At 46.8% G+C, this 27,505-nt stretch overlaps 1 protein-coding gene across 2 annotated transcripts in view; it reads left to right on the top strand.

Annotated features, from left to right (window-relative positions):
* LOC147116899 (uncharacterized) overlaps window positions 1-27,505 on the top strand; it is a 247,368-nt gene that overhangs the window by 78,856 nt on the left and 141,007 nt on the right. For both annotated transcript variants that reach the window (XM_085987344.1, XM_085987345.1), the window contains 3 exons: window positions 9,466-9,504; window positions 23,952-23,987; window positions 25,200-25,238. In XM_085987344.1, the coding sequence (XP_085843470.1) occupies window positions 9,466-9,504; window positions 23,952-23,987; window positions 25,200-25,238 (114 nt within the window). The remainder of the gene's footprint in view (window positions 1-9,465; window positions 9,505-23,951; window positions 23,988-25,199; window positions 25,239-27,505) is intronic.

Raw genomic sequence — 27,505 nt, forward strand, 5'->3', positions numbered from 1 at the left:
CGTGCAGGAGGTCCACCCTCTTGACCAGGGGGTCCGTTTTATGGGCCCTCACGTGCTTTCGCAGCAAGACGGGCCCCGGAGAGGTCAGCCAAGTTGGTAGCGTGGTTCCCGTAGTCGACTTCCTGGGGAAAACAAACATTCGTTCATGGGGGGTGGCGTTAATGGCAGTGCAAAGCAGTGACCGGATGGAGTGCAGCGCTGCCGGGAGGACTTCCTGCCAGCGAGAGGTTGGGAGGCCCTTAGACTTTAAGGCTAAGAGAACGGCCTTCCAGACAGTCGCGTTCTCTCTTTCCACCTGGCCGTTCCCCCGGGGGTTGTAGCTGGTGGTCCTGCTTGCAGCAATACCTCTCGCTAGTAGGAACTGGCGAAGTTCCTCGCTCATGAAGGAGGAGCCCCGGTCGCTATGTATATAGTTCGGGAACCCAAACAAGGCGAAGAGGTCGTTCAGGCATCTGATGACCGTGGTACTGGTCATGTCTGGGCAGGGGAAGGCGAAGGGGAAACGGGAGTACTCATCAATGATGTTGAGGAAGTACACATTACAGTCAGAGGACGGGAGGGGCCCCTTAAAATCGATGCTCAAGCGCTCGAAGGGGCGGGTGGCCTTGATCAGGCTTGCTCTGTCCGGCCTAAAGAAATGCGGTTTGCATTCGGCACAGGTTTGGCAGTTCCTGGTCATGGTCCTGACCTCCTCAATGGAGTAGGGCAGGTTGCGGGCCTTAATGAAGTGGTAAAGTCTGGTGACCCCGGGGTGGCAGAGGTCGTTGTGGAGGGTCTGCAGTCTATCACTTTGCACGCTGGCGCATGTACTTCGTGATAGAGCATCTGGGGGTTCGTTCAGTTTACCAGGCCGGTACAAGATATCATAATCATAGGTGGAGAGCTCGATTCTCCACCTCAAGATCTTGTCGTTCTTGATTTTGCCCCTCAGCTTGTTATTAAACATAAAGGCGACCGAACGTTGGTCGGTGAGGAGGGTAAATCGTTTGCCTGCCAGGTAATGCCTCCAGCGTCGTACAGCCTCCACGATCGCCTGGGCCTCCTTCTCGACCGAAGAGTGTCGGATCTCGGGGCCCTGGAGGGTCCTTGAGAAGAAGGCCACTGGTCTCCCCTCCTGGTTAAGGGTTGCGGCCAGGGCGAAGTCGGATGCATCGCTCTCCACTTGGAAAGGGATAGACTCATCCACCGCGTGCATTGTGGCCTTAGCAATGTCTCCCTTAATGAGGGAGAAGGCTGCGCACGCTTCTGCCGTCAGGGGGAAGGAGGTGGACTTCATGAGGGGTCTGGCTTTGTCCGCATAATTGGGCACCCATTGGGCATAGTAGGCGAAGAGCCCCAGGGTTCTCCTCAGCGCCTTTGGACAGTGGGGGAGGGGAAGCTCCATGAGGGGGCGCATTCTTTCGGGGTCGGGGCCGATGACTCCGTTCTCTACTACGCAGCCGAGGATGGCAAGGCGCGAGGTGTTAAACACACATTTCTCCTTATTGTAGGTGAGGTTCAGCCGCTGGGCCGTACGGAGGAATCTCTCCAGATTAGCATCGTGGTCCTGCCGGTCGCGGCCGCAGATGGTGACGTTATCTAGATAGGGGAACGTGGCTTGCAGCCCGTTCTGGTCAACCATCCGGTCCATCTCCCTTTGGAAGACCGAAACCCCGTTGGTGACGCCGAAGGGAACCCTCAGGAAGTGGTAGAGGCGGCCATTCGCCTCGAAGGCGGTATACTGGCGGTCCTCAGGGCGGATAGGGAGTTGGTGATAGGCCGACTTAAGGTCGATGGTAGAGAATACGCGGTACTGTGCAATCTGATTGACCATGTCAGATATGCGGGGAAGGGGGTATGCGTCCAGCTGGGTGTACCGGTTTATGGTTTGGCTGTAGTCGATGACTAGGCGGTTTTTATCGCCGGTCTTGACGACTACGACCTGAGCACGCCAGGGGCTGTTGCTCCTCTCGATGATGCCCTCCTTCAGGAGGCGCTGCACTTCAGAGCTAATAAAAGCTCTGTCCCCGCCGCTGTACCGCCTGCTCTTGGTGGCGGCGGGTTTACAGTCGCGGGTGAGGTTGGCGAACAGGGAGGGAGGCAGGACCCTGAGGGTGGATAGGCCGCAGGTGGTACGCGGTGGGCGGTTTAAAGGCTGCTGGTTGTCGACTGTGAGTGGGGGGAGGGGTCCACCGTATGCTAGAGTGACACTTTGAAGGTGGGATTGGAAATCCAGCCCTAGTAGGACGGCAGCGCAGAGTTGGGGCAGGACGAGAAGTTTAAAATTTTTATACTCCGTGCCCCTAACCGACAGGGTCACAACACAGTAGCCGCTGATGTCTGTAGAGTGGGACCTAGACGCCATTGAGACCCGGTTGCGCGTTGGCCGGACAGTGAGGGAGTAGTGGCTCACCGTGTCTGGATGGATGAAGCTCTCCGTGCTTCCGCTGTCGAACAGGCAGGTCGTGGCGTGGCCGTTTACTTCGATGTCCATCATGGACTTGGACAGGTGATGCGGGCGAGCTTGGTCCAGTGTGACGGAGGCTAGTGTATGGCTGAGCGAGCTGCTGTAGTCTGCGGGTGAAGCGGTGGTCGGGTCTGGAGGCGAGGTGGCGGTCGAGTGTGGTGGGTAAAATGGCGGCGCCCACGAGGTGGAGTAAAATGGCGGAGAAGATGGCTGCCCCCACAACTCACATGTGGCACTGCTGGTGTCGGTGTCCTTGATCAAAGATGGCCGCCCCCACGACTCACACGAGGGGATACTGGCATCTGTGGCCTTGATGAAAGATGGCCGCCCCCACAGCTCGCATGAGGCACTGCTGGTGTCTGTGGCTCTCCCTCTGCAGGCCTTAGCGAAGTGGCCTTTCTTCTGGCAACTGGAGCAAGTCGCGTTTCTCGCAGGGCAGCGCGACCTCGGGTGTTTCGCCTGGCCGCAGAAGAAGCAGCCGGCGGCCCGATCGCGGGGGTCCGATGTCGCAGCCGGTACCGGGGGTGGCGGTCCCGATCGGGTCCGGGACGCCAACGCTGAGGTAGGTCCCAGGGGCGGCGCTGCGAGGGGTATTGCGGTCGGGGTCGGTCCCGAGTCCCAGGGTCGCGAATTACAGTACCTGGAGTACGCCTCGAGGTCCCGATGGGCCACTTCTAGGGAGCGAGCGAGGGCTGCAGCTGTGTTCAGGTCGAGGTCCTTTGCTTCAAGCAGTCTTTGCCGTGAGTAGTCGGACCGCAGGCCTTTCACGAAGGCATCGCGGATATTATCTTCAGTATTTTCTGCCGCCGTTACCGCTTTAAAGTCACAGTCCCTGCCGAGTGTTTGTAGCGCCCGTAAAAATTCATCTACAGACTCTCCTGGCTGTTGCGGGCGGGATCTTAGGAGATGTCTGGCATACATGGAATTTACCGGGCTCCGGTACTGTTGTTTCAGCAGGTTGATGGCGGCCTCGTATGTAGTAAGGTCCCGGATGAGTGCGAATACTTTAGGGCTCACTTGGGCGGTCAGAACTCTTAGCTTGGATCTCTGAGGCACGCCGGATTCTCCCAGGTAGGATTCGAAACAGCTCAGCCAGTGTTCGAAGTCGAGGGCTGAGTTTGCTGCCTGTGGGTTTAGATCCAGGTACGGTGGTCGGAGGGCTCGCAGCCAGGCCGGCTGCTGTTGCTGTTGTAGCTGGGCGTCTGACTGGTCGTTTGGCTGTTCCGTTGACTGGTCGTTTGGCTGCTCAGGTAACGACATTTTAAAATTTAGCCAATAAAATTGATATACCTATCAATTCATCCAATGAAAAGCGACGAGTTAAGAAAGTAACTATAGGTTTTTATTGGCTAAATAACAGAGCCCACCCTCGTGGGTGATCGGATCCAACAAGGAGGAATACCAGCCAGTCGACCACCTTTATACCTGGGCAGGTAGGTGGAGCCATGGGCGGAGTCAGCAGTGGTCAGCCCAGGTATAACAGCGTGACAAGAGGCGACCTCGTGTAGTGATACAACAGTGTAAACAGTGATAACCATAGTGTAACGATATAACCGTGATAACCATAGTGTAACGATAGTGAACGATAAAAGTGGTTTACCACACAAAGCCACACTCAAACTCACCCTGCTGTGCCACTCAACACATCCCCATCACTCTGCATTCCATACCCTTCATCTGCACATCCTTACTCACACCAACTTACCTTGCACCTCCACCCATCCCTCTCTATCTATATCACTTCCCCATCTCACTAGCTACCTCTCGCACTCACCCTCATCCTACTGCAAGCATACCAACTAACAACACACAAGGGTAGGCACTTGAGAGGTTCAGCCAATGTCCATGTGAAGTTTATGGTAACGTTTTCAACACTGCCCCTTATTGGACCAATCTGTGCGCACCTTGAGAAGTGTCTTACTGAGTTCCAGTGAATGTTGAGACATAACTTCCCCCCACCATCCTCCGCTATAGTGATGAGTGTGCATGGAATGGCTTGGATATTAAAGGGATGCTTTAAGATGCTGGTGTGGGATGGTGTCAACCTGGCGCATCATGTGGCAGCCAGGGTTTACAGCATCAAGTGAAGTAAATCTGGCCATGGTGATACCATCGCTGGCCTCCTGGGCAGCAATGTTGTCAGGGGCTGATGCCCTGTGTCCTGTGCAGGTGGTGGTTGGTGTTGTTGTTGGTGCTGCTGGTGGACTGCTGATGTTGGTGTTGGGGCTGAGCGTGGAAGGAATCAGAGGAGCAAGGTGAGATGGTTTCTAGGGCACCGATGTTGCTGCAATAGATGTCAGCTGCAGGTGACAATCTGTCAATGGTGAGAGAGGTTGTTCCAATGAGGTGGCACTGGGCATACAGTTGGCTCTAAACACTTGCAAGATAAAGAAATCTCTCTATGTATTACAAATACAGTAACCAACAGTTTCTGCGCTCTGAAACTGACCATCTGCAACATGACATCCTTTACACTACTTCTGCAGCTGTCAGCTTATCAGATACATCAGAGCAGACTCAACTCATGCCAGGGTGAGCTGGCGTGTTCCCCGAGCAGCGGGTAAACTGTGGGGGAGCACGTAAAATTGGAAGGAAGCCTCAAAAAGGACTCTTAACAAGCCATTTAATGAGCTTAATTGTCTCCCTCGCCGCTTGGTGTCGTGTCAGTTCTCTGCTGACAGACCCGACACCTGGGAGACTCGCATGGAGGTGGATTGACAGTGGGATTCCTACCTGCTGTCAATCTTTGCTAATTTGACAGTGGACCCACCTCCAAACCCACTCTCTGAGCGCCAGCACAGGTGTGTTAAAGGCAAGATATACTCTGTAAAATCTTGTGAAGTGACTGATTGGATAGATAAATGGAATGTAATAGATGTAGTGTATATGAATTTTATGACAACATTCAATATGGACCCTGACTTTCCTCCGACTTTCTGCCGCTGTAATGGCATAACTGCCATAAACAGGATTTCTATCGCACTTCCAGTATAGTTACTGCAGTACAACGGCAGAAAATCTAATGAAATTCCGAGCCAAGGGGGCTAAATTGTACAGGGACTGAAAACAGGCATGAGGATTGCGGTGTGGGATGAACTCGTTGCTTCCGATGCAGGCAGTACGCCAACTTTCCGGGACCGGCAGAGCTTATACGGCACGCTGATTGCAGCATGCAGCCATCACTAAGCGATTTGTTGAGTGGCTGCATGCCTGAGCAAGAGGCGGAAAATTGTGAGGGGCTAACAACACTTAAAGCTAGCCTGCACTACTTAAAGCCAGCATGCACCTCCTAAAGGAGGTGCATTGTAGCTGGAGCAGGTGCTAAAAGTCATTGTGGAAGACATTCTGACCTGGAAGAAAACGTAATAATGGCACAACAATGGAGAGAGCATGCTTCAAGATTTTCTGACGTATTGGAGGCCTTGATGGAAGTGGTGGAATCCCATGAGAAAAGAGACAACGATAATCTAAAATGGAAAAGATGGATTCTGTAGCAAGTTAAAAAGGTTTTCAAGAAGTGTGCAGACAGGATCATTGTAGATCAACCCGTCTAGGGAAGTCAGTTGACTGGCATTAACAAATACCACAAGTGTCTACCTCAGATGGGTTTTCTTTAATAGTTGATATTAGTAAATAATTGCATGTTCAAAATTCTTACATAAATATATTGACAATATTTAGCACTTTTACTTCCTTTGACAATTTTTATTCTTGTTAATGGGGCAACAATAAATAGCACATTGAAAATTTAATTGAAAGACATAGGGGGAGGAATTGGGCTCTGTAGCGCCCATTTTTTTAGGTGCCAATCGGTCTCCTAAAGGTCAAAAATCAGGTCCTAGATGCGAGCGCACATTTCTGACAAGAAGTGTACCAGACACCATCTTGGTACACGAGCACAAGCACCTAACAACCACCGGCAACATGCAAAGCAGGCAGATTTTGTCGTCAGTGTGCAACGCTGATTTGACGCCAGCGCTGCCATTTTCGAATGCCATTCTCCAGCCTATGCTCTGTCTTAATCTTGCACAGCTGAATACAATGTTAAACGGCATGAAGGGCCCCCCACCAGTACTACTTAAAGCGATCATGAACTATTTACAGGCCAGATGCTGGATTATTTCTTCTGGCTACTGGTGCAATTCTACACAGGAAAGTATCCCGTATGCCTTCGTAACCATCTTAACTACCTGTCCTGCTACCTTCAGGGATCTGTGGACATGCACTCCAAGGTCCCTCTGTTCCTCTACACTTCTCAGTGTCCTACTATTTGTAGTGTATTCCCTTGCCTTGTTAGCCCTCCCCAAATGCACTACATCACACTTCTCCAGATTGAAATACATTTGCCATTTTTCTGCCCACCTGACCAGTCCATTGACATCAAGAGTTTTTTGAGGATGTAACTAGCAGAGAAGATAAAGGGGAACTAGTGGACGAAGTATATTTGGATTTCCAAAAGGCAGTCAATAAGGTGCCACATAAAAGGTTGTTGCGCAAGATAATGGCTCATGGCGTTGGGGGTAATATATTAGCATGAATAGAGGATTAGTTAACAGACAGAAAACAGAGAGTAGGGATAAACGGGTAATTTTCAAGTTGGCCCTGCCCCCTTCCCCTTTTTTCTTCAGGCTGCCGGCTGCGATCGCTCAGCCCGGCATTCCTCTTGAGTGCCTGGCTGTTTTCCCAGCATCCCGCTCCCCGGTAGTCCGACAGGGCCCCAGTGTGCGCAGCGCTAGGCCCCTCCCCTTTAATCAGGGGAGGGAGGCCTGCAATGATGCGGTGCTACGTGCCAACGCGTGTGGCGCTGTTGCACTTACCGTTGCGAAATTCACTGGTAGTGTCCCAAGGAGGGGAGCGCTTCCAATTGCGCACTGTGGCGCTGCGCCGTCGGCGATGATGTCATCGCCGTGCGCAGTGCTCCGCTCACGCCCCGGCTGCAACCTTGGGTTGCGCCCCCTGACCTATCACTGGACGATGTGTCTGACAGGGTCAGGGAGACGTTTTTGCAGCCGCGGTGGCACTACTTAAAGGGCAGGTGTCGAGCGGCCATTTTTTTTGTGCCGACTGCCAGCACCTGCCCCCTTCCCCTTTTTCCTTCGGGCTGCCGGCCGCGATTGCTCAGCCCGGCTTGGGGTGATACTACTCAATTTACAGTGTGGGGCGCTAACCTTTTCGGCCCGGTGACGTTAGGGCCCCAAAGGGGTGGCCACCAAATTTTCAGTTTTGAAAAACTCTCCCACCACTTGTTGCAGTCACAATGCACCTCCGCTTTACGAGGTGAAGGCTGCCTTTAAGTAGCGCTAGACACTTGCGATATCAGGCCGCCTGCTGATGCGGACAGCCAATGATCAGCACAGGTAACACTGGCTGCACGCAGAAATCATTTAAAAGAGCAGGCAGCACGAATTTAACATACTATGAACCGGCGTGGGTTAATCACACACGTTGATCCCTGCACCCGTTTTCAAGTCTTAGCCAAGTTCTCCCCAGTGTGTGTGGCGATATCTTATACATGTTCTTTTTGAATAAATTTATGATGTTGCAACACATAGCAACTAGAATAATTCTTCCACCAATATGTTTATTTTCAGAAACGTTGTAAAAATTCCGCTTCTGTACTCCCTGCGGATGCCAAGAATCATATGCAAAAATTACACGTGATTTTTCTGTTCTTTAAAATGAATGGACAGAAATTTACCGTATGCACTCTTTGCAGGTGCCAGGAGTGCAGAAGCAGAACATTCATCCCACAGTGGTTTACTGTAACAACATCATTTAGAGTGGGGGGGGGGGGGAGGTTGTTGGAAGGGCACTGTGTGACTAAGTTAAATGTCAGGCAGTCCGTTCACATTTGGATCAAAGGTATTTTAGTCTGATTGGAGGAAAGTCTTTTCTATGCTGTTTATAAGGATCCCATGAAAAATGAATTTAATCAGTCACAATGCAATTCTTCATAATTTCATGTAAATTGACCACCTCAGACAGAGAGGTCTTGGAGATGGTTGGTAAGAGAAGCAAGAATTTCATGCAAACGAATTGGTAGGCACTCTTCTGAAATAAAGATTAAGAATAAGGCACTATGTTGGGACAGAGTAAAGAGGGCTTTACTCTGAATTTAAACTGCTGCAACTCTTCTGAGTGCTTCATGCTGTTACTGGGTAAATAAAGTGGAAAGGTCTTCCCCAAAAAAATGTTAATTGAAAATACCAGTAAGTCAGTCCTTTCAATAACTTTATGGGGGCTAAATTCAATTGATTTGCCCCTCCCATTAGCGCCCTAAGAGGGCACTAACTGGGTGCAAATCAACTAGCACCTGGGCGCGACGTCGCTAACGCTTCCTGCGAAATTCAGCAGGAGGTTAGCAGCGGCGCGAACCGTTAGCGCTGCCAGCGATGACATCATCGGCATGTGCAGCGCCCTGCTTGCGCGCGGCTGTAATATTGGGTGGCGCCCCCCCGACTTACTGCCAGACGCTATGTCCGATGGGGTCAGGGGTCCTACCTGCGGCTGGCGTGGCGCTAGTTAAAGGGGAGGTGGGGGGCGGCCATTTTAGTTGCTGGCCGCCTGCCAGCACCTGCCCCCGTTGCTGTCCCCGGCCCCCGTGAAGCCCTCCTCCCCCCCCCCCCCCCCCCCCGTGGGGTGCTGGCTGCTTTCCCTGAGCCCGGCACTCCTCTTGAGTGCCGGGCTCGTTTGCCGGCACTCCAGATCCCTGGTGGTCCAGCTGGGTGTTGGGACGCACTGCGCCAGGCCCTTCCCCTTTAATAAGGGGAGGCCTACAGTACCGCAGCACGACGTGCCGCAGCGCCATAGCGCCGCGATATTGGCTCACAGCGCCCCAAGAGGGACACGGGATGCTTCCAGTAGCACCCCTCTTCCCTCTCGGGGCGCTACCTGGGAAAATCGGCAGCGGGGGTGCTAACTTTTTCGGGGCGCTAAAAAGGGGGCGCTACCCAATTTTTACCCCATTATATGTTTTATGTGTTTGGTTTCATCTGAGTATTTCTAATCTCTGTTTACAGTTATGAAGCAAAAAGAAAAAGAAGCTCGTGCTAAAAAACGTAAGTGTGGTCCACGTCATTGCTTATAGAATCATACAGCACAGGAAGAGGCCATTTGGCTTTGAAAGAGTGAGCCAATTAGTTCCCTGCTCTTTCCCCATAACCCTGCAATTCCTCCCCCTTCAAGTGTTTATTCAATTCCCTTTTTAAAGTTACTCTGCTTCCACCACCCTTTCAGGTAATGCATTCCAGATTATCATAACTCACTGTGTAAAACAATTCTCCTCATTTCCTCTCGGTCTTTTGCCAATTACCTTAAATTGTGTCCTCTGGTTACAGGCCCTCCAGCCAGTGGAAACAGCTTTTCCCTTTCTAATGTATCAATCCCCTCCCTTGTTGGGTATCTTCTTGAGGACTTCCTTCGATCTTGAAATGATCATTCAGCAAAACAGTATTGCCAATGTAATTTGGTTAAATCAAGATGGTATGGCTAACCCAGACAGTGTCTAAACTCTTTAACTCCCCAACAACTTCAGTTTCCTCAGATGAAATTCTATGTTATAGGTGAAAAGTGATGGATAAAGAATGTGCTGAGTCTTAAATTTATTTCTGTTAAGTTACATAATCTATTAAGTAGAAGCATGGCAGGGTGCCACAGTCCCGTGGAATGCACATTTTGTGTCATGTGGGGACTTCAGGACGCTTCCCATATCGCTTCACATGTGCAGGAAGTGTCGTCAGCTGGAGGAGCTCAAGCTCCAGGTTTCAGAGCTTGAGCAGCAGCTGGCGTCACTGCGGTGCATCCATGAGGCTGAGAGCTACGTGGATAGCACGTTTCAGGAGGTGGTCACCCCGCAGCGTAAGAATGTGCAGGCAGAGAGGGAATGGGTGACCATCAGACAGACAAGGAGGACCAGGCAGGTAGTGCAGGAGTCCCCCTGAGTGCATCTCACTCTCTAACCAGTATGAATACTGGTGAGGACGATGGTTCCTCTGGGGAGTACAGCCAGAGCCAAGACCAGGGGTGGCTCAGCTTACGAAGAGGAGGAGGAGGAAGATCGGGAAAGCAATAGTGGTAAGAGATTCAATAGTATGGGAAATAGGCAGATGTTTCTGTGGCCATAGATGTGATTCCAGGATGGCATGCTGCCTCCCTGGTGCCAGGGTCAAGGATTTCACTGAGCAGCTGCAGAACATTCTGAGGGGTGGGGAGGGTGAACAGCCAGAGGTCGTGGTCCATATTGGTATCAACGACATAGGAAGAAAGGGGGGGGAGATCCTGCAGGCAGATTTTCCGGAGCTAGGAAAGAGATTAAAAAACAGGACCTCAAAGGCAGTAATCTCCAGATTACTCCCGATACCACGCGCGAGTGAGTATAGAAATAGGAGGATAGAGCAGATGAATGCGTGGCTGGAGAGATGGTGCAGAAGGGAGGGCTTCAGATTCCTGGAACGTTGTGACCGGTTCTGGGGGAGGTGGGACCTGTACAGGCTGGACGGGTTGCATCTCAACAAAGCCGGGATCAATGTCCTCGCGGGGAGGTTTGCTAGTGCTGTTGTGGAGGGTTTAAACCAATTTAGCAGGGGGATGGGCACCAGGATATAGCATTAGAAAGGAGAAACAAGGATTGGGAGAGACAGACAGATAGCACCAGAGTAAGAAATAGTGTGGTATTAGGTGGAGTCAGACTAAGAGAGAATACAAGAAAGTCTAAGATAGGTATACAGTGCATGTGTGTGAACGCACGAAGTGTGGTAAATAAGGTTGGTGAGCTGCAGGCACCAATAGACACATGGGAATATGATGTTGTGGTGATAACGGAGACCTGGTTCAAAAATGGGCAGGATTGGGCACTAAATATTCCAGGATATAAGGTGTTCAGGAAAGATAGGGAAGGAAAGAAAGGAGGTGAGGTGGCAGTATTTGATAAGGAGAATGTTACAGTGCTGGAGAGAGAGGATGTCCTGGAGGGGTCAAGGACAAAATCTATTTGGTTAGAGTTGAGTAAGAATAATGGTGCCATTACACGACTAGGTGTATTCTATAGGCCGCCAACTAGTGGGAAGGATATAGAGGAGCAAATTTGCAAGGAAATTACAGAGAGGTGCAAGAACTGTAGAGTAGTGATAATGGGGGACTTCAACTATCCTAAAATAGACTGGGGTAGTAATAGTGTAAAGGGCAGAGAGGGGGAAGAATTTCTGAAGTGTTCAGGAGTACTTAAGGAAGTGGCCCTAGCAATACTAGATGCATTGCTGGTCATCTTCCAGAACTCGATAGACTCTGGAACGGTACCCATGGATTGGCGGGTAGCTAATGTTACCCCACTATTCAAAAAAGGTGGTAGAGAAAAGGCGGGGAATTATAGACCGGTAAGCTTGACATCGGTAGTGGGGAAAATGCTAGAGTCCATTATAAAAGATGTAATAGCAGAGCACTTGGAAAGCAGTGACTGGATCGGACAAAGTCAACATGGATTTACAAAAGGTAAATCATGCTTGACTAATCTACTGGAATTTTTTGAGGATGTAACTGGTAAAATAGATAAGGGAGAACCAGTGGATGTGGTGTATTTGGACTTTCCGAAGGCTTTCGATAAGGTCCCGCATAAGAGATTAGCGTGCAAAATTAAGGCACATGGGATTGGGGGCAAGGTATTGACTTGGATAGAGAACTGGTTGGCGGACAGAAAGCAAAGAGTTGGAATAAACGGGTCGTTTTCCGAGTGGCAGGCAGTGACTAGTGGGGTACCGCAAGGATCGGTCCTAGGACCCCAGCTGTTCACAATATATATTAATGATCTGGACGAGGGAATTGGATGTAATATCTCCAAATTTGCAGACGACACAAAGCTGGGTGGGAGGGTATGCTGTGAGGAGGATGTCGTGAAACTCCAGCACGATTTGGACAGGTTGGGTGATTGGGCAGAAACGTGGCAAATGCACTATAATGTGGATAAATGTGAGGTTATCCACTTTGGTGGCAAAAACAGGAAGGCAGATTATTATTTGAATGGTAATAGATTGGGAGAAGGGGAAGTGCAAAGAGACCTGGGTGTTCTTGTACACCAGTCGCTGAAGGTAAGCATGCAGGTGCAGCAGGCGGTTAAGAAGGCAAATGGTATGTTGGCCTTCGTAGCAAGAGGGTTCGAGTACAAGAACAAGGATGTCTTGCTGCAGTTGTACAGGGCCTTGGTGAGACCACACCTTGAGTATTGTGTGCAGTTTTGGTCGCCTTACCTGAGGAAGGACGTTCTTGCCATGGAAGGAGTGCAGCGAAGATTCACCAGGCTGATACCTGGGATGGCAGGAATGACGTATGAGGAGAGATTGTGTCGATTGGGCTTATACTCACTGGAGTTTAGAAGATTGAGAGGGGATCTCATCGAAACCTATAAAATTCTGTCAGGCCTGGACAGACTAGATGCAGGAAGGATGTTTCTGATGACCGGGGAGTCCAGAACCAGGGGTCATAGTCTAAGGATAAGGGGTAAGCCATTTAGGACAGAAATGAGGAGGAATTTCTTCACCCAGAGAGTGGTGAACCTGTGAAATTCTCTGCCACAGAGGGTGGTGGAGGCCAGTTCATTAAGTATATTCAAGAAAGAGTTGGATATATTTCTTAAGGCTAAAGGGATCAAGGGATATGGGGAGAAGGCAGGGACCGGGTACTGAATTTGGATGATCAGCCATGATCTCATTGAATGGCGGAGCAGGCTCGAAGGGCCGAATGGCCTACTCCTGCTCCTATCTTCTATGTTTCTAACTATCTTGATCAGGGCGTTTCCGTCCAACGAGGAAGGAGGCATTGCTGGATCTGGTTCTGGGGAATGAGGTGGGTCAAGTGGAGCAAGTGTCAGTAGGGGAACATTTAGGGAACAGTGATCACAGTATCATAAGGTTTAGATTAGCTATGGAAAAGGACAGGGAGCAATCTAGAGTTAAAATACTTAATTGGAGGAAGGCCAATTTCTGTGGGTTGTGAATGGATCCGGCCCGGGTAAATTGGAATCAAAGATTGGCAAGCAAAACTGTAATCGAACAATGGGCTGCATTGAAAGAGGAGATGGTTCAGGTACAGTCGAGGTACATTCACGAGGGGGAAAGGTAGGGCAACCAAAGCCAGAGCTCCCTGAATGACGAAAGAGATAGAGAGTAAGATGAAGCAGAAAAAGGGGGCGTATGACAGATGTCAGGTCAAGAATACAAGTGAGAACCAGGCTGAACATAGAAAATTCAGAGGGGAAGTGAAAAAGGATATAAGAGGGGCAAAGAGAGAGTACGACAATAGATTGGCAGCTAATATAAAAGTGAATCCAAAAGTCTTCCATGGGCATATAAACAGTAAATGGGTAGTAAGAGAAGGGGTGGGGCTGATTAGGGACCAAAATGGATACCTATGCATGGAGGCACAGGGCATGGCTGAGGTACTAAACGAGTACTTTGCATCTGTATTTACCAAGGAAAAAGATGCTGCCAAAGTTATGGGGAAAGAGGAGGTAGTTGAGATACAGGATAGGATAAAAATTGATAAAGAGGAGGTACTGGAAAGGCTGGCTGGACTTAAAGTAGATAAGTCACCAGGACTGGATGGGATGCATGCGAGAATGCTGAGGGAAGTAAAGGTGGAAATTGCGGAGGTATCTTCCAGTCCTCCTATGGGGGTGGTGTCAGAGGACTGGAGAATTGCAAATGTTAAACCCTTCTTCAAAAAAGGATGTAAGGATAAACCCAGCAACTACAGGCCAGTCAGTTTAACCTCGGTAGTGGGGAAACTTTTAGAAATGATAATCCAGGACAAAATTAACAGTCACTTGGACAAGTGTCGATTAATTGAGAAAAGCCAACACGGATTTGTTAAAGGCAAATCGTGTTTAACTAACTTGATTGAGTTTTTTGATGAGGTAACAGAATGGGTTGATGACTGTTTTTCAGACTGGAGGATGGTAGACACTAGTGTTCCCCAAGGGTCAGTGCTGGGGCCACTGCTTTTTTTGATATTAATATATATAAATGCCCTGGATATTGGAATACAAAGTAGAATTTCTAAATTTGCTGATGACACCAAACTTGGGGGTGTGACAGTGAGGATGATACCAATCAACCGCAACAGGACATAGAAAGGCTAGCAAAATGGGCAGACAAGTGGCAGATGGAATTTAATACAGTATAGAGAAGTGTGAGGTGATTTTGGCAGAAGGAACAGGGAGAGGCAATATCCACTTAATGGCACAGTTTTAAAGAGTGTGCAGGGACAGAGGGGGAGAAATTCGGTATCGCCCCATTTGGGCCGCAATTATCGTCCGGGCGCAAAGATTAGCGCCTGGCGCTAATTATCGCCTCCGACTGCAAACTTGGCTTTTATCGCCCCTGGAGGTGATTGGAGCACTAAATCAGCTGCTTCACATCTGTCTTAAGGCGCAAAGGCCAAGGAGCGAAGCGCTAACTCACAGCGCTGGCGAAGCTCATGTGATGTCAGTCAGCAATGGAACACAGACACACTGGCACCGGCCAATTCTTAAAGGGGAGTTCTGATGAATGGTCATCGACCTGAAACGTTAACTATTTCTCTCTTCACAGATGCTGCTTGACCTGCTGAGTTTCTCCAGCATTTTCTGTTTTTATCTTAAAGGGGAGGGTTTATCTTGGTCTCCATCCACATCCTGTTCATTGCAGCCTTGAGTCTCGGCCTGGAGAGACCTGTACATCAAATCTGCTGGAAAGAACAATGGAGAGACCCAGGGAAAGAGCTCAGAGTGCAGCCCCTACAGTCTCTTCTAAATAGATACAAGGAAGGACAAATCAAAATGAACCTGCAAAGTGCTGCTCAGTATGCAAGACTCCTTCACACAGTGTAGAATCTCTCCAGAAGTCTCTCTCTCTCTCTCTCTCTCAGAATGCATGGTGCAAAAATGTCACCAACAAAAAAGGCAGGAAGTGGTCGCCTTTAAATAGCGCTCCCCCAGTCCCTTCCCGACTGCAAAACGCTCCCCTCAACCTGTCGTTGCTAGCGGCAGGCGTTAAGGCAGGGGGCGCCACTCAATTTCCTGTACGGGGCGCTACTGGGGCGTTGCGCACTCGACTGACATCACGATCTGCCGGCGCAGGAGATCCTGGCGGTAGTATTTAGTGCCGCTGCAAAATGTCCGGTCAATTTCGCGAGAGGCGCAAATATCGCCGTGCCCGGGCGCTAGTTGGTTTGCGCCCCACTTAGCGCCCTCAAGGCGCTAACGGGTGGCGCTACCAACTGAATTTTTCCCCCAGAGAGTCCTGGGAGTTAATGTGCATAGGTCCCTGAAGGTGGCAGGACATATTAAGAAGTGGTTAGCAAAGCATATGGGATCTTGGACTTCATAAATAGAGGTATTGAGTACAAAAGTAGAGAAGTTATGCTGAATCTTTATAAAGCGCTGGTTAGGCTACAACTCTAGTATTGTGTCCAGTTCTGGTCACCACACTTTAGGAAGGATGTGAAGGCCATTGAGAGGGTGCAGAGGAGATTTACCAGAATGGTTCTGGGGATGAGGGATCTTAGCTTCAAGGACAGGTTGGAGAAGCTGGATTTGTTTTCATTAGAGCAAAGGAGGTTGAGGGGTTATTTGATAGAGGTGTACAAGATTATAACGGGTTTGGATAGGCTAGACGGGGAAAGGCTGTTCCCACTAGTTGATGGTACAAGGACCAGGGGACACAGATTTAAGGTTTTGGGCAAGAGATACAGGGGGATGTGAGGAAAAACATTTTTACGCAGTGAGTGGTGAGGGCCTGGAACTCGCTGCCGACGGAAGTGGTGGAAGCGGACACACTCACTGTTTTCATGGGGAGACTGGCTAAGCACTTGAGGGAAATAAACTTGCAGGATTACGGGGATAGAGCGGGGGAATGGGACTGACTCGATTGCTCTTGCAGAGAGCCAGCACAGACTTGATGGGTCGAATAGCCTCCTCCTGTACCGTTATGGCTCTATGGGCAGGATTTTCATGGGCCGTGGAGTCGGGATTGGAGGCGTGCGGGGGGTTAAAATCCCGAAATCAGGGGTCCCGACCCCATCCCGCACCCAAACCCGCCTCCATGCCAGTTTCAAAGGAGGCGGGTACCCGCCCCGCACTGGGACCCGCCTACCCGAGGCGGGAAGGGATTAGTGCCAATTAACTGCCTGTTAACAGGTAGTTAATAGGAAGTTTTTAGCATAATCCCTATTTTTAAGGTGAAAGTGTGGGATTCCCGACGGCTCCAAACCACGCCAAGTTAGAGGAGGCGGGCCGTCGGGTTGAAGGACTTGGAGGGGTCGAGATGTCGGTGTTCAGGTGAGTGATATGTGCATGAGTGCAAAGGTAAGTGTGTTTGGTGTGTCTAAAGTGATGAAATAAGTTTTACATACCTTTTCTTAATAATGCAGCCTTCCTTCCTTCAGGTCTCGGGAGTCCCTCATCTTACCGGCACAGAAAGCAGAATGGCTGCGAACCGTCAAAAGTGACAGCCTGCAGCTTTCTGTGCAGGAGAGATTTCTAACTGAGTCTGTGGAGAAGGACTCATGTTAGAAGTAAGACTGTCAGTGTTTAACAGCTTCAAACAGCTGTGAAACACTGATATTTCATCTGTCAAAAACTCTTGACAGATTAAATTTCAGACTGTGACGTCACCTGTTGCCGGGTGGCCCTTAATTGGCCTGCTGAGTCCGCTGGGCGGGCTCAACAAGGTCAATCAAGTTAAAATTGCGTGGATTGGCCGCATCTCGATGGAGGCGGGACTACAACCCCGAAGGTTGTAGTCCCGCCTCCAACCCGACTCCTGAATGAAAATCCTGCCCTATGACTCTATGACGTTGGTCCCCTAGAGGATGAGTCTGGGGAATTAGTAATGGGAAACAGGGAAATGGCGGAGACTTTGAACAAATATTTTGTATTGGTCTTCACGGTAGAAGACACTAAAATCATCCCAATAATAGATAATCAAGGGACTATTGGGGTGGGGGGGAACTTAAAACAATCACTATCACTACAGAAAAAGTACTAGGCAAACTAATGGGACTAAAGTTGAACAAGTCCCCTGAACCCGATGGCCTGCATCCTAGGGTCTTAAAAGAGGTGGCTGCAGAGATAGTGGATGCATTGGTTGTAAACTACCAAAATTCCCTGGATTCTGGAGAGGTCCCAGCAGACTGGAAAAATGCAAATGTAATGCCTCTATTTAAGAAAGGAGGGAGACAGAAAGCAGGAAACTATAGACCAGTTAGCCTACCATCTGTTATTGGGAAAATGCTGGAGTCCATCATTAAGGAAGTGGTAGCAGGACATTTAGAAAATCATAATATAGTCAAGCAGAGTCAGCATGGTTTTATGAAAGTGAAATCGTGTTTGACAAATTTGCTGGAGTTCTTTGAGGATGTAACGAGCAAAGTGGATAAAGGGGAACCAGTAGATGTCATGTATTTGGATTTCCAGAAGGCATTTGATAAGGTGCCATATAAAAGATTACTGCACACGATAAGAGCTCACAGGGTTGGGGGTAATATATTAGCATGGATAGAGGATTGGCTAACTAACAGAAAACAGAGAGTTGGAATAAATGGGTCACTTTCAGGTTGGCAAACTGTAACTAGTGGGGTGCCGCAGGGATCAGTGCTGGGGCCTCAACTATTTACAATCTATATTAATGACTTGGATGAAGGGACCGAGTGTAATGTAGCCAAATTTGCTGATGATACAAAGATAGGTAGGAAAACAAATTGTGTGGAGGACACAAAGAATCTCCAAAGGGATATAGATAGGCTAAGTGCGTGGCCAAAAATCTGGCAGATGGAGTATAAGGTGGGAAAATGCGAGGTTATCCACTTGGATAGGAAAATTAAAAAAGCAAATTATTAATTAAATGGGGAGAGATTACAAAATGCTGAGGTACAGAGGGATCTGGGGGTCCTTGTACATGAATCACAAAAAGTTAGCATGCAGGTACAGCAAGTAATTAGGAAGGTAAATGGAATGTTGGCCTTTATTGCAAAGGGAATGGAGTATAAAAGTAGGGAAGTCCTGTTACAACTGTACAGGGCGTTGGTGAGAACACACCTGGAGTACTGCGTACAGTTGTGGTCTCCTTATTTAAGGAAGGATATACTTGCATTGGAGGCAGTTCAGAGAAGGTTCACGAGGTTGATTCCGGAGATGAAGGGGTTTTCTTATGAAGAATGGTTGAGCAGGTTGGGCCTATACTCATTGGAGTTTAGAAGAATGAGAGGGGATCTTATTGAAACATATAAGATTCTGAAGGGACTTGACAACGTAGGTGCAGAGAGGATGTTGCCCCTCGTGGGGGAATCTAGAACTAGGGGGCACAATTTCAGAATAAGGGGGGCACCCATTTAAAATGAAAATGAGGAGGAATTTCTTCTCTCAGAGGGTTGTGGATCTTTAGAATTCTCTTCCCCAGAGAGCTGTGGAGGCTGGGTCATTGAATATATTTAAGATGGTGATAGACAGATTTTTGAATGGTACGGGAGTTAAAGGATATGGGTGGCGGGCAGGGAAGTGGAGTGGAGGCCAAAATCAGATCAGTCATGATCTTATTGAATGGCAGAGTGGGCTCGAGGGTCCAAATGACCTACTCCTGCTCCTACGTCTTATGCCTTATATATGAGGGCAATGTGGTTGATGTGGTGTACATGGACTTCTAAAAGGCGTTTGATAAAATGCCACATAATGGGCTTGCCCATGGAATAAAAGGGACAGTGGCAGCATGGATACAAAATTGGCTAAGTGACAGGAAACAGAGAGTAGTGGTGAACGGTTGTTTATCGGACTGGAGGAAGGTATACAGTGGGGTCCTCCAGGGGCCGGTACGAGGACCACTGCTTCTCTTGATATATATTAATGACTTAGTCTTGGGTGTACAGGGCACAATTTCAGAATTTGCAGATGACACAAAACTTGGAAGTATAGTGAACAGTAAGGAGGATAGTGATGGACTTCAAGAGGACACAGACTGGCTGGTGGAATGGGCGATCACGTAGCAGATGAAATTTAACGCAGAAAAGTGCAAAGTAATGCTTTTTGATAGGAAGACCAAGGAGAGGTAATATAAACAAAAGGGTACAATTCTAAACGGGTTGCATGAACAGAGAGACCTGGGGGTATATGTGCACAAACCGTTGAAGGTGGCAGGGCTGGTTGAGAAAGTGGTTAAAAAAGCATAAGGGGACCCTGGGCTTCATAACTGGAGGCATATAGAGTACAAAAGCAAGGAAGTTATGATGAACTTTTATAAAACACTGGTTCAGCCTCAACTGGAGTATTGTGTCCAATTCTGGGCACCGCACTTTAGGAAGGCTATGAAGGCCTTAGAGAGGGTGCAGAAAGGATTTATAAGTATGGTTCCAGGGATGAAGGACTTCAGTTACGTGGATAAACTGCAGAAGATGGGGTTGTTCTCCTTAGAGCAGAGAAGGTTGAGAGTAGATTTAATAGAGATGTTGAAAATCATGAGGGGTCTAGATAGAGAGAAACTGTTCCCATTGGCTGAAGGGTCGAGAACCAGAGGACACAGATTTAAGGTGATTGGCAGAAGAACCAAAGGTGACATGAGGAAAAACTTTTTTTACGCAACAAGTGGCTAGAATCTGGAAAGCACTGCCTGAAAGGGTGGTGGAGGCAGATTCAATCACGGCTTTCAAAAAGGAATTGGATAAGTAGCTGAAGGAAAAAAATGTGTAGGGCTACAGGGAAAGGCGGGTGAGTGGGATTAGCTGAAGTGCTCTTACAGAGAGACGGCAACGGCTCGATGGGCCGAATGGCCTCCTTCTGTGCTGTAACCTTCTATGATTCTATGAGTTGCCTTAAGCTCACTCAGATATTTTCTTCTCTCAGCTAGGCTTCTGACTGTATATTCACTAGGAATTGTTCTGTCTTCGTCACTGAGAATTGCCTTCTGTTTAACTATGTAAACGTTACTGGGAGTGGTATATAGACCTCCAAACAGTTATGCAGAGGTTGGGGATGGCATTAAAAGGGAAATAAGAGAAGCGTGCAATAAGGGCGCAGCAGTTATCATGGGTGACTTTAATCTACATATAGATTGGGCTAACCAAATTAGTAACAATACTGTGGAGGAGGAATTCCTGGAGTGTGTACGGGATGGTTTCCTGGACCAATATGTCGAGGAACCAACTAGAGATCAGGCCATCTTAGACTGGGTATTATGTAATGAGAAAGGAATAATTAGCAATCTTGTTGTACGAGGCCCCTTGGGTCAGAATGATCATAATATGATAGAATTCTTCATTAAGATGGAGAGTGAAGTAGTTGACTCAGAGACTAGGGTCCTGAATTTAAATACAGGAAACTACAATGGTATGAGGCGCGAGTTGGGTAGGATTGATTGGGGAATGTCACTCAAAGGGTTGACGGTGGATAGGCAATGACAAACATTTAAAGATCGCATGGATGAACTACAGAATTTGTTCATCCCAGTTTGGCATAAAAATAAAACAAAAAAGGTGACTCAACCATGGCTAACAAGGGAAATTAGGGATACCATAAGATCCAAGGAGAGGACATATAAATTGGCCAGAAAAAGCAGTAAACCTGAGGATTGGGAGCAGTTTAGGATCCAACAAAGGAGGACAAAGGGATTAATTAAGAAAGGGAAAATAGAATATGAGAGTAAGCTTGCAGGGAACATAAAAACTGACTGTAAAAGCTTTTATAGATATGTGAAGAGAAAAAGATTGGTGAAGTCAAGCGTAGGTCCCTTGCAGTCAGAATCAGGGGAATTTAAAATGGGGAACAAAGAAATGGCAGACCAATTAAATACATACTTTGGTTCTGTCTTCACAAAGGAGGACACAAATAACCTCCCAGAGATGTCAGGGAACATAGGGTCTAATGAAAGGGAGGAACTGAAAGAAATCAGTATTTGTAAGGAAATGGTGTTAGGGAAATTGATGGGATTGAAGGCCAATAAATCCCCAGGGCCTGATAATCTACATCCCAGGGTACTTAAGGAAGTGGCCCTAGAAATAGTAGATGCATTGATGGTCATGTTCCAAAATTTGATAGACTCTGGAACAGTACCCATGGATTGGAGGGTAGCTAATGTTACCCCACTATTCAAAAAAGGTGGTAGAGAGAAAACGGGGAATTACAGACCGGTAAGCCTGACATTGGTAGTGGGGAAAATGCTAGAGTCCATTATAAAAGATGTAATAGCAGAGCACTTGGAAAACAGTGACCGGATCAGACAAAGTTAACATGGATTTACAAAGGGTAAATCGTGCTTGACAAATCTACTGGAATTTTTTGAGGATGTAACTGGTAAAATAGATAAGGGAGAACCAGTGGATGTGGTGTATTTGGACTTTCAAAAGGCGTTCGATAAGGTCCCGCATAAGAGATTAGCGTGTAAAGTTAAGGCACATGGGATTGGGGGCAAGGTATTGGCTTGGATAGAGAACTGGTTGGCAGACAGAAAGCAAAGAGTTGGAATAAACAGGTCTTTTTCCGAGTGGCAGGCAGTGACTAGTAGGGTGCTGCAGGGATCGGTCCTTGGACCCCAGCTATTCAAAATATATATTAATGATCTAGATGAAGGAACTAGATGTAATATCTCCAAGTTTGCAGACGACACAAAGCTGGGTGGGCGTGTGTGCTGTGAGGAGGATGCCGAGAAACTCCAGTATGATTTGGACAGGTTGGGTGATTGGGCAGAAGCATGGCAGATGCAATATAACGTGGATAAATGCGAGGTTATCCACTTTGGTGTCAAAAACAGGAAGGCAGATTATTATCTGAATGGCAATAGATTGGGAGAAGGGGAAGTGCAACGAGACCTGAGTGTTCTTGTGCACCAGTCGCTGAAGGTAAGCATGCATGTGCAGCAGGTGGTTAAGAAGGCAAATGGTATGTTGGCCTTCGTAGCGAGAGGTTTTGAGTACAGGAACAAGGATGTCTTGCTGCAGTTGTACAGGGCCTTGGTGAGACCACATCTTGAGTATTGTGTGCAGTTTTGGTCGCCTTATCTGAGGAAGGACGTTCTTGCCATGGAGGGATTGCAGCGAAGATTCATCAGGCTGATACCTGGGATGGCAGGAATGACGTATGAGGAGAGATTGAGTCAATTGGGCTTATGCTCGCTGGAGTTTAGAAGAATGAGAGGGGATCTCATTGAAACTTATAAAATTCTAAAAGGACTAGACAGACTAAATGCTGGAAGGATGTTCCTGATGGTCGGGGAGTCCAGAACCAGGGGTCACAGTCTAAGGATAAGGGGTAAGCCATTTAGAACAGAGATGAGGAGGAATTTCTTCACCCAGAGAGTGGTGAACCTGTGGAATTCTCTACCACAGAAGGACGTAGAGGCCAATTCATTAAATATATTCAAGAAGGAGTTAGATATATTTCTTAAGGCTAAAGGGATCAAGGGATATGGAGAGAAGGCAGGAACAGGGTACTGAATTTGGATGATCAGCCATGATCTCATTGAATGGCGGAGCAGGCTTGAGGGGCCGAATGGCCTACTCCTGCTCCTATCTTCTATGTTTCTATGTGAATTACTTTTATATTGCCCTAAGAGCCATGTTAGTTGCACTGGCTTCCACCTCTGAGTCCTCTGCAGTCAGCTGCAGCCCAAAAGTAAATTTTCTGGGATTCACTAAGACTACCAGCCAGGTGTCAGCTTTGGCTCAATAGTAGCACTTGTGCCTCTGAGTTAGAAGTTTGTGGGTTCCATCCTACTGCAGGGATTTGGGCACATAATCTAGGCTGACACTCCAGTGCAGTACTGAGGGAGTGCTGCACTGTCAGAGGTGCTGTCTTTCAGATGAAACATTAAACCAAGGCCCTGTCTGCCCTCTCAAGTGGATGTAAAAGATCCCATAGCACTATTTCGAAGAACAGCAGAGGAGTTCTCCCCGGTGTGCTTGCCAATAATTATCCCTCAACCAACATCACTAAAACAGATTAGCTGCCACGTTTCCTACATTACAACAGTAACTACACTTCAAAAGTACTTAATTGGCTGTAAAGCGCTTTGAGACGTTGTGAGGTTGTGAAAGACCCTATATGAACCTTTCTTTACCTGCAAGTTTATTTTTTAATTGTAGTGGACAGAACAAGACTGGATACTGGGAGCCATAACCACTAACACAGCATAAAAAAAACTTTAAGGCCTAGAAATATGGCAAGCAGGAAATGCATGCTCATTATGAGCCATAGTATGCCACCCACCATATTGGCAATGGCCAATATAATCAGCGTGCAGTGCCCGCACCTGAAACAGGCGTTAGTCCCTTTGCATATGCAAATAATGGGTCCCACTACAAGATTAGCTTGCCCTGAGGTATTTGGCGCCCATTTGCAGCAAATTTTTAATTCTTTAGGACAATTGAAGCTAATAGGTGAAACTGTCCTGTGCAATGTTACAATGTTTGCCTTTTGATAGCCCCATTCAGCAGTTGCTTAGTTAGAACTTTTGAGCTGCAAGGTTGGAACTTGATTACTTCTGTTCTCTGTCAACAGAGTGTTTGAAAGAAGAAGAAAATCTACTCAAAAAACGTGAGTTCTAGAGTGAGGTGAAGGTCTGCGTGAAAGCTATATGTGCGGTTTTATAGATATCATAGTTTAAGGGTGGTCAGTGCTACTCCAAGGAATGTACCGAGAGCCAAAAGAGAAAGGTTTAAGTGCCTTCTAAAGGTAATCACAGTCCTTGAGATTGTATTATAGATTTTAAATTCTTCCACAGGACAAACCTCTAGTTAGGAAGTTTTTTGTTATAAGGGTAAGTACGGTTAGAGATGATTAAACACTGCAAAGACCACAACAGTCCTATGCTACTGAGACCATGTAAATAATATTTGAGAAGAGAAACACTCAAAGCTGAATAATGCAAGTCGCATTGTTAAATTAATGTTGTGGAGTTTCACTTAGTTATCTATGGGATCAAGAAAAATTTTACAAAATTTAAATGGGACTAAGTAATTTCGGAATGGTCGATGATTGGGAAGTTTGTACATGAATTTTGGAGGGAGCAGTCTTGATATGTCGAAAGGCATTTTTTTGTTTCATGTATATATATTCTTAACATATATGCTGACTATGATTATGAAGTGAAAATTCAAAGATGAACTCATACGGTTGAATTTAAATCACTGATGAGACGAAATAGATTTCCAGATAATCTGGAATGTGCCTATTACAATAGTCAATTGTCCCAAGTCATTCTTAAGACAAAAAACATACCAGTCCAAAGATGTGCGGGTTAGGTTGATTGGCTATGATAAATTGACCCTTAGTGTTAGGGGGATTAAATATGTGGGGTTACGGGGATAGGGTGGGATATGTGTTGGTGTAGGGGTTACGGGGATCGGGTGGGATATGTGTCGGTGCAGGCTCGATGGGCCAAAATGGCCTCTATCTGCACTGTGGGGTTTCTGTGATTTCTGTGATTATATTTTCAAACAAGAGACAAATCTATGTATAGGAACCTGCAGGCTTTTGCTAGATTGTGATGCATCCAATTCCCATATTTTCAGCCGTTGTACAACATAATTTGCACTAAATGTCCAACATATCCTGAAACTCCATTGATAAACTGACAACTGAAAGCTGTCAAAAGGATTCCCCCAAAAGAGACTATGTTTTGATGCCCTAATTGCTGTATGTTTATTGGTGTATTTCCATAATGTATTGGTACATTTGAGTTTTGGTAGCAACTTTTGATTATTTCAGTTAGATTTTTTGATTTAAGTATTTCTATTTTGTCAACAGTTACATCGAAGCAGAAACAAGTTGTTAATATCGAAATGCGTAAGTAGGGAAAACTAGATATGAATATTGCGAGCAATTCTTGGTATTGCACCAATACATGTCATTCATTATTGCTGCAAAGGACTCTGTCACCATGCCACCTTTCAGCTTTTTATATGGCTCAATTTCAACAGTAAAATCAAGTTCATTTTTGGAATGGTTTTTAATAAATTTTAGCAGTGTTGGTGCAGTGTTAACTGCTAATGCCAGTCTCCGTGACAGACTCTGTGAGGGGTCAATTTTGACTTTTAGGTAACTGAGCGATGGAGTGCACTGGTCAGCTGTCTGTTCTGGCAACAAAGAGGTCCCTGCAATTTTGAGGCTCTTTGGCTCCATCGCCCATGGAACTGATCAGAGCCTGCACAGCACAGGCTTCAACCATATCTGACCAAAAATGGCAATCGGGGTCCTATTTATGTAATAAAACCCTGATTCCCTTATTAAAAAGGGACCTAACACCTAAAGCAGGCAGGCACTTTGGACACCCAGTGGTAGGCCCTTTTCAAAATGGAGCCGGCTGCATTACTGCCAGACAAAGGCAGTGAAAATCAATGCCATATACCGAGAGAATAGTTTTTGTCACGGGAGACATTCGGGTGCAAGTTATCAAAATGCTAAAAATAATCAATAATGTAGTTTCAAACAGGTTAATTAGCATCTCTATAAGCATAGAACTAGAGAACATTAATATAAAGTAAACCAGCCTCAAACCTAGACTTAAGATTACAATAAATGATACTCAGCAGCACAATATGAATGGTTGGAGTACACTTCCAAATAAAGCAGTCAATCTTGCGGCAGTTAATAGAGCTGGCTTACCATCCAGTTAGAAACAAGATTGAGAGTCATAGCCTAAATAGAATGACCAAATTTACTGGGGAAAATGATGGTTGCCGAGCTGCTAAAACCCTGGAAATGTTGCTTCAAAAAGGAACAGCTGGTCACACATGTGCAGGAACCCACCTGATTTTACTTCTACTTATTGAGTGATCCAGGTGGGCATAGGCCCAGAAAAATCTCCCCTACTGTGTCAAACAATTGTCTTTCACAGGAAGGTGATGCTTCAGCACCATGACAGCAAAATGGCAGAAATATTAAATCATTACTTTGTCTCAGTATTTACCATGGTGGGTGTGACATCAGCAGAGCAGATCAAAAAAGATATAAAGACATTAAGATAGAAAAGGGAAGATAATTGATAAACTAATAAAGCTTAGAAAGGATAAGACCCTGGTCCAGATGGCTTGCATTCGTGCATATTTGAAGAAGTTAGTGAAGAGATAGCAGAGGCACTATTACATATATATAAAAATTAATTAGAAAAGGGAATAGGACTAGCGGACAGCTAATGTGATTCCTATATTTAAAAAGGGAGATAGAACAAGTCCAGGAACTTTAGACCAATTAGCTTAACGTCAGCGGTAAAAAAAATAATGGAATCCTTACACAAAGATGTAATAGAAAAACATCTAGAAACTGAAAATATAATAGTGGTCAGCACAGATTCCAAAAAGGAAGGCCATACTTGACCAACCTTATTGAATTCTTTGAAGAAGTAATAAAAAGGCTAGATAAAGGTAATGCAGTAAATGTAATATATTTGGATTTCCAAAAAAGCCTTTGATAAGGTACCGCATAATAGACTCATAACTATGGTCAGCACATGTGGAGTCACGGGACCAGTAACAGAATGGATAGCAAGCTGGCTACAAAACAGAAAACAGAGAGTAGGGGTTAAAGGTTGGCGAATGGTGGGAAGTGGTGTTCCACAAGGATCGGTGCTGGGAACACTGTTATTCACAATTTACATAAACGAATTGGACTCGGGAATCGGAAGTACAATTTCAAAATTTGCAGATGACACCAAATTGGGGGGTGTAGTTAATACAGCGGAGGACTGCAACAAAATGCAGGAAGACATTAATAAACTTGCATGGATATGTAATTGACAAATGAACTTCAATATAGATAAGTGCAAGGTAGTACATTTTGGTAGGAAGAATAAGGAGGCCACACACTCCTTACAAAATAAGTATCTAAATTGGGTAGAGGAGCAGCGGGATCTGGGGATACAGCTAGACAAATCACTAAATGTAGCGACGCTGGTTAATAAAGCCATAGAAAAAAGAAAACAAAGCACTGGGGTTCATTTCTAAAGGGATAGAATTGAAAAGCAGAGAAGCTATGTTAAACTTGTATAGAACCTTAGTTAGATCACACTTGGGAGTACTGTGAACAGTTCTGGTCTTCACATTATAAAAAGGATA

This window comes from Somniosus microcephalus, chromosome 5 (assembly GCF_052327205.1).
Source record: "Somniosus microcephalus isolate GS21.2 chromosome 5, FLI_Smic_1.0, whole genome shotgun sequence".
In the NCBI taxonomy this organism is placed as follows: domain Eukaryota; kingdom Metazoa; phylum Chordata; class Chondrichthyes; order Squaliformes; family Somniosidae; genus Somniosus; species Somniosus microcephalus.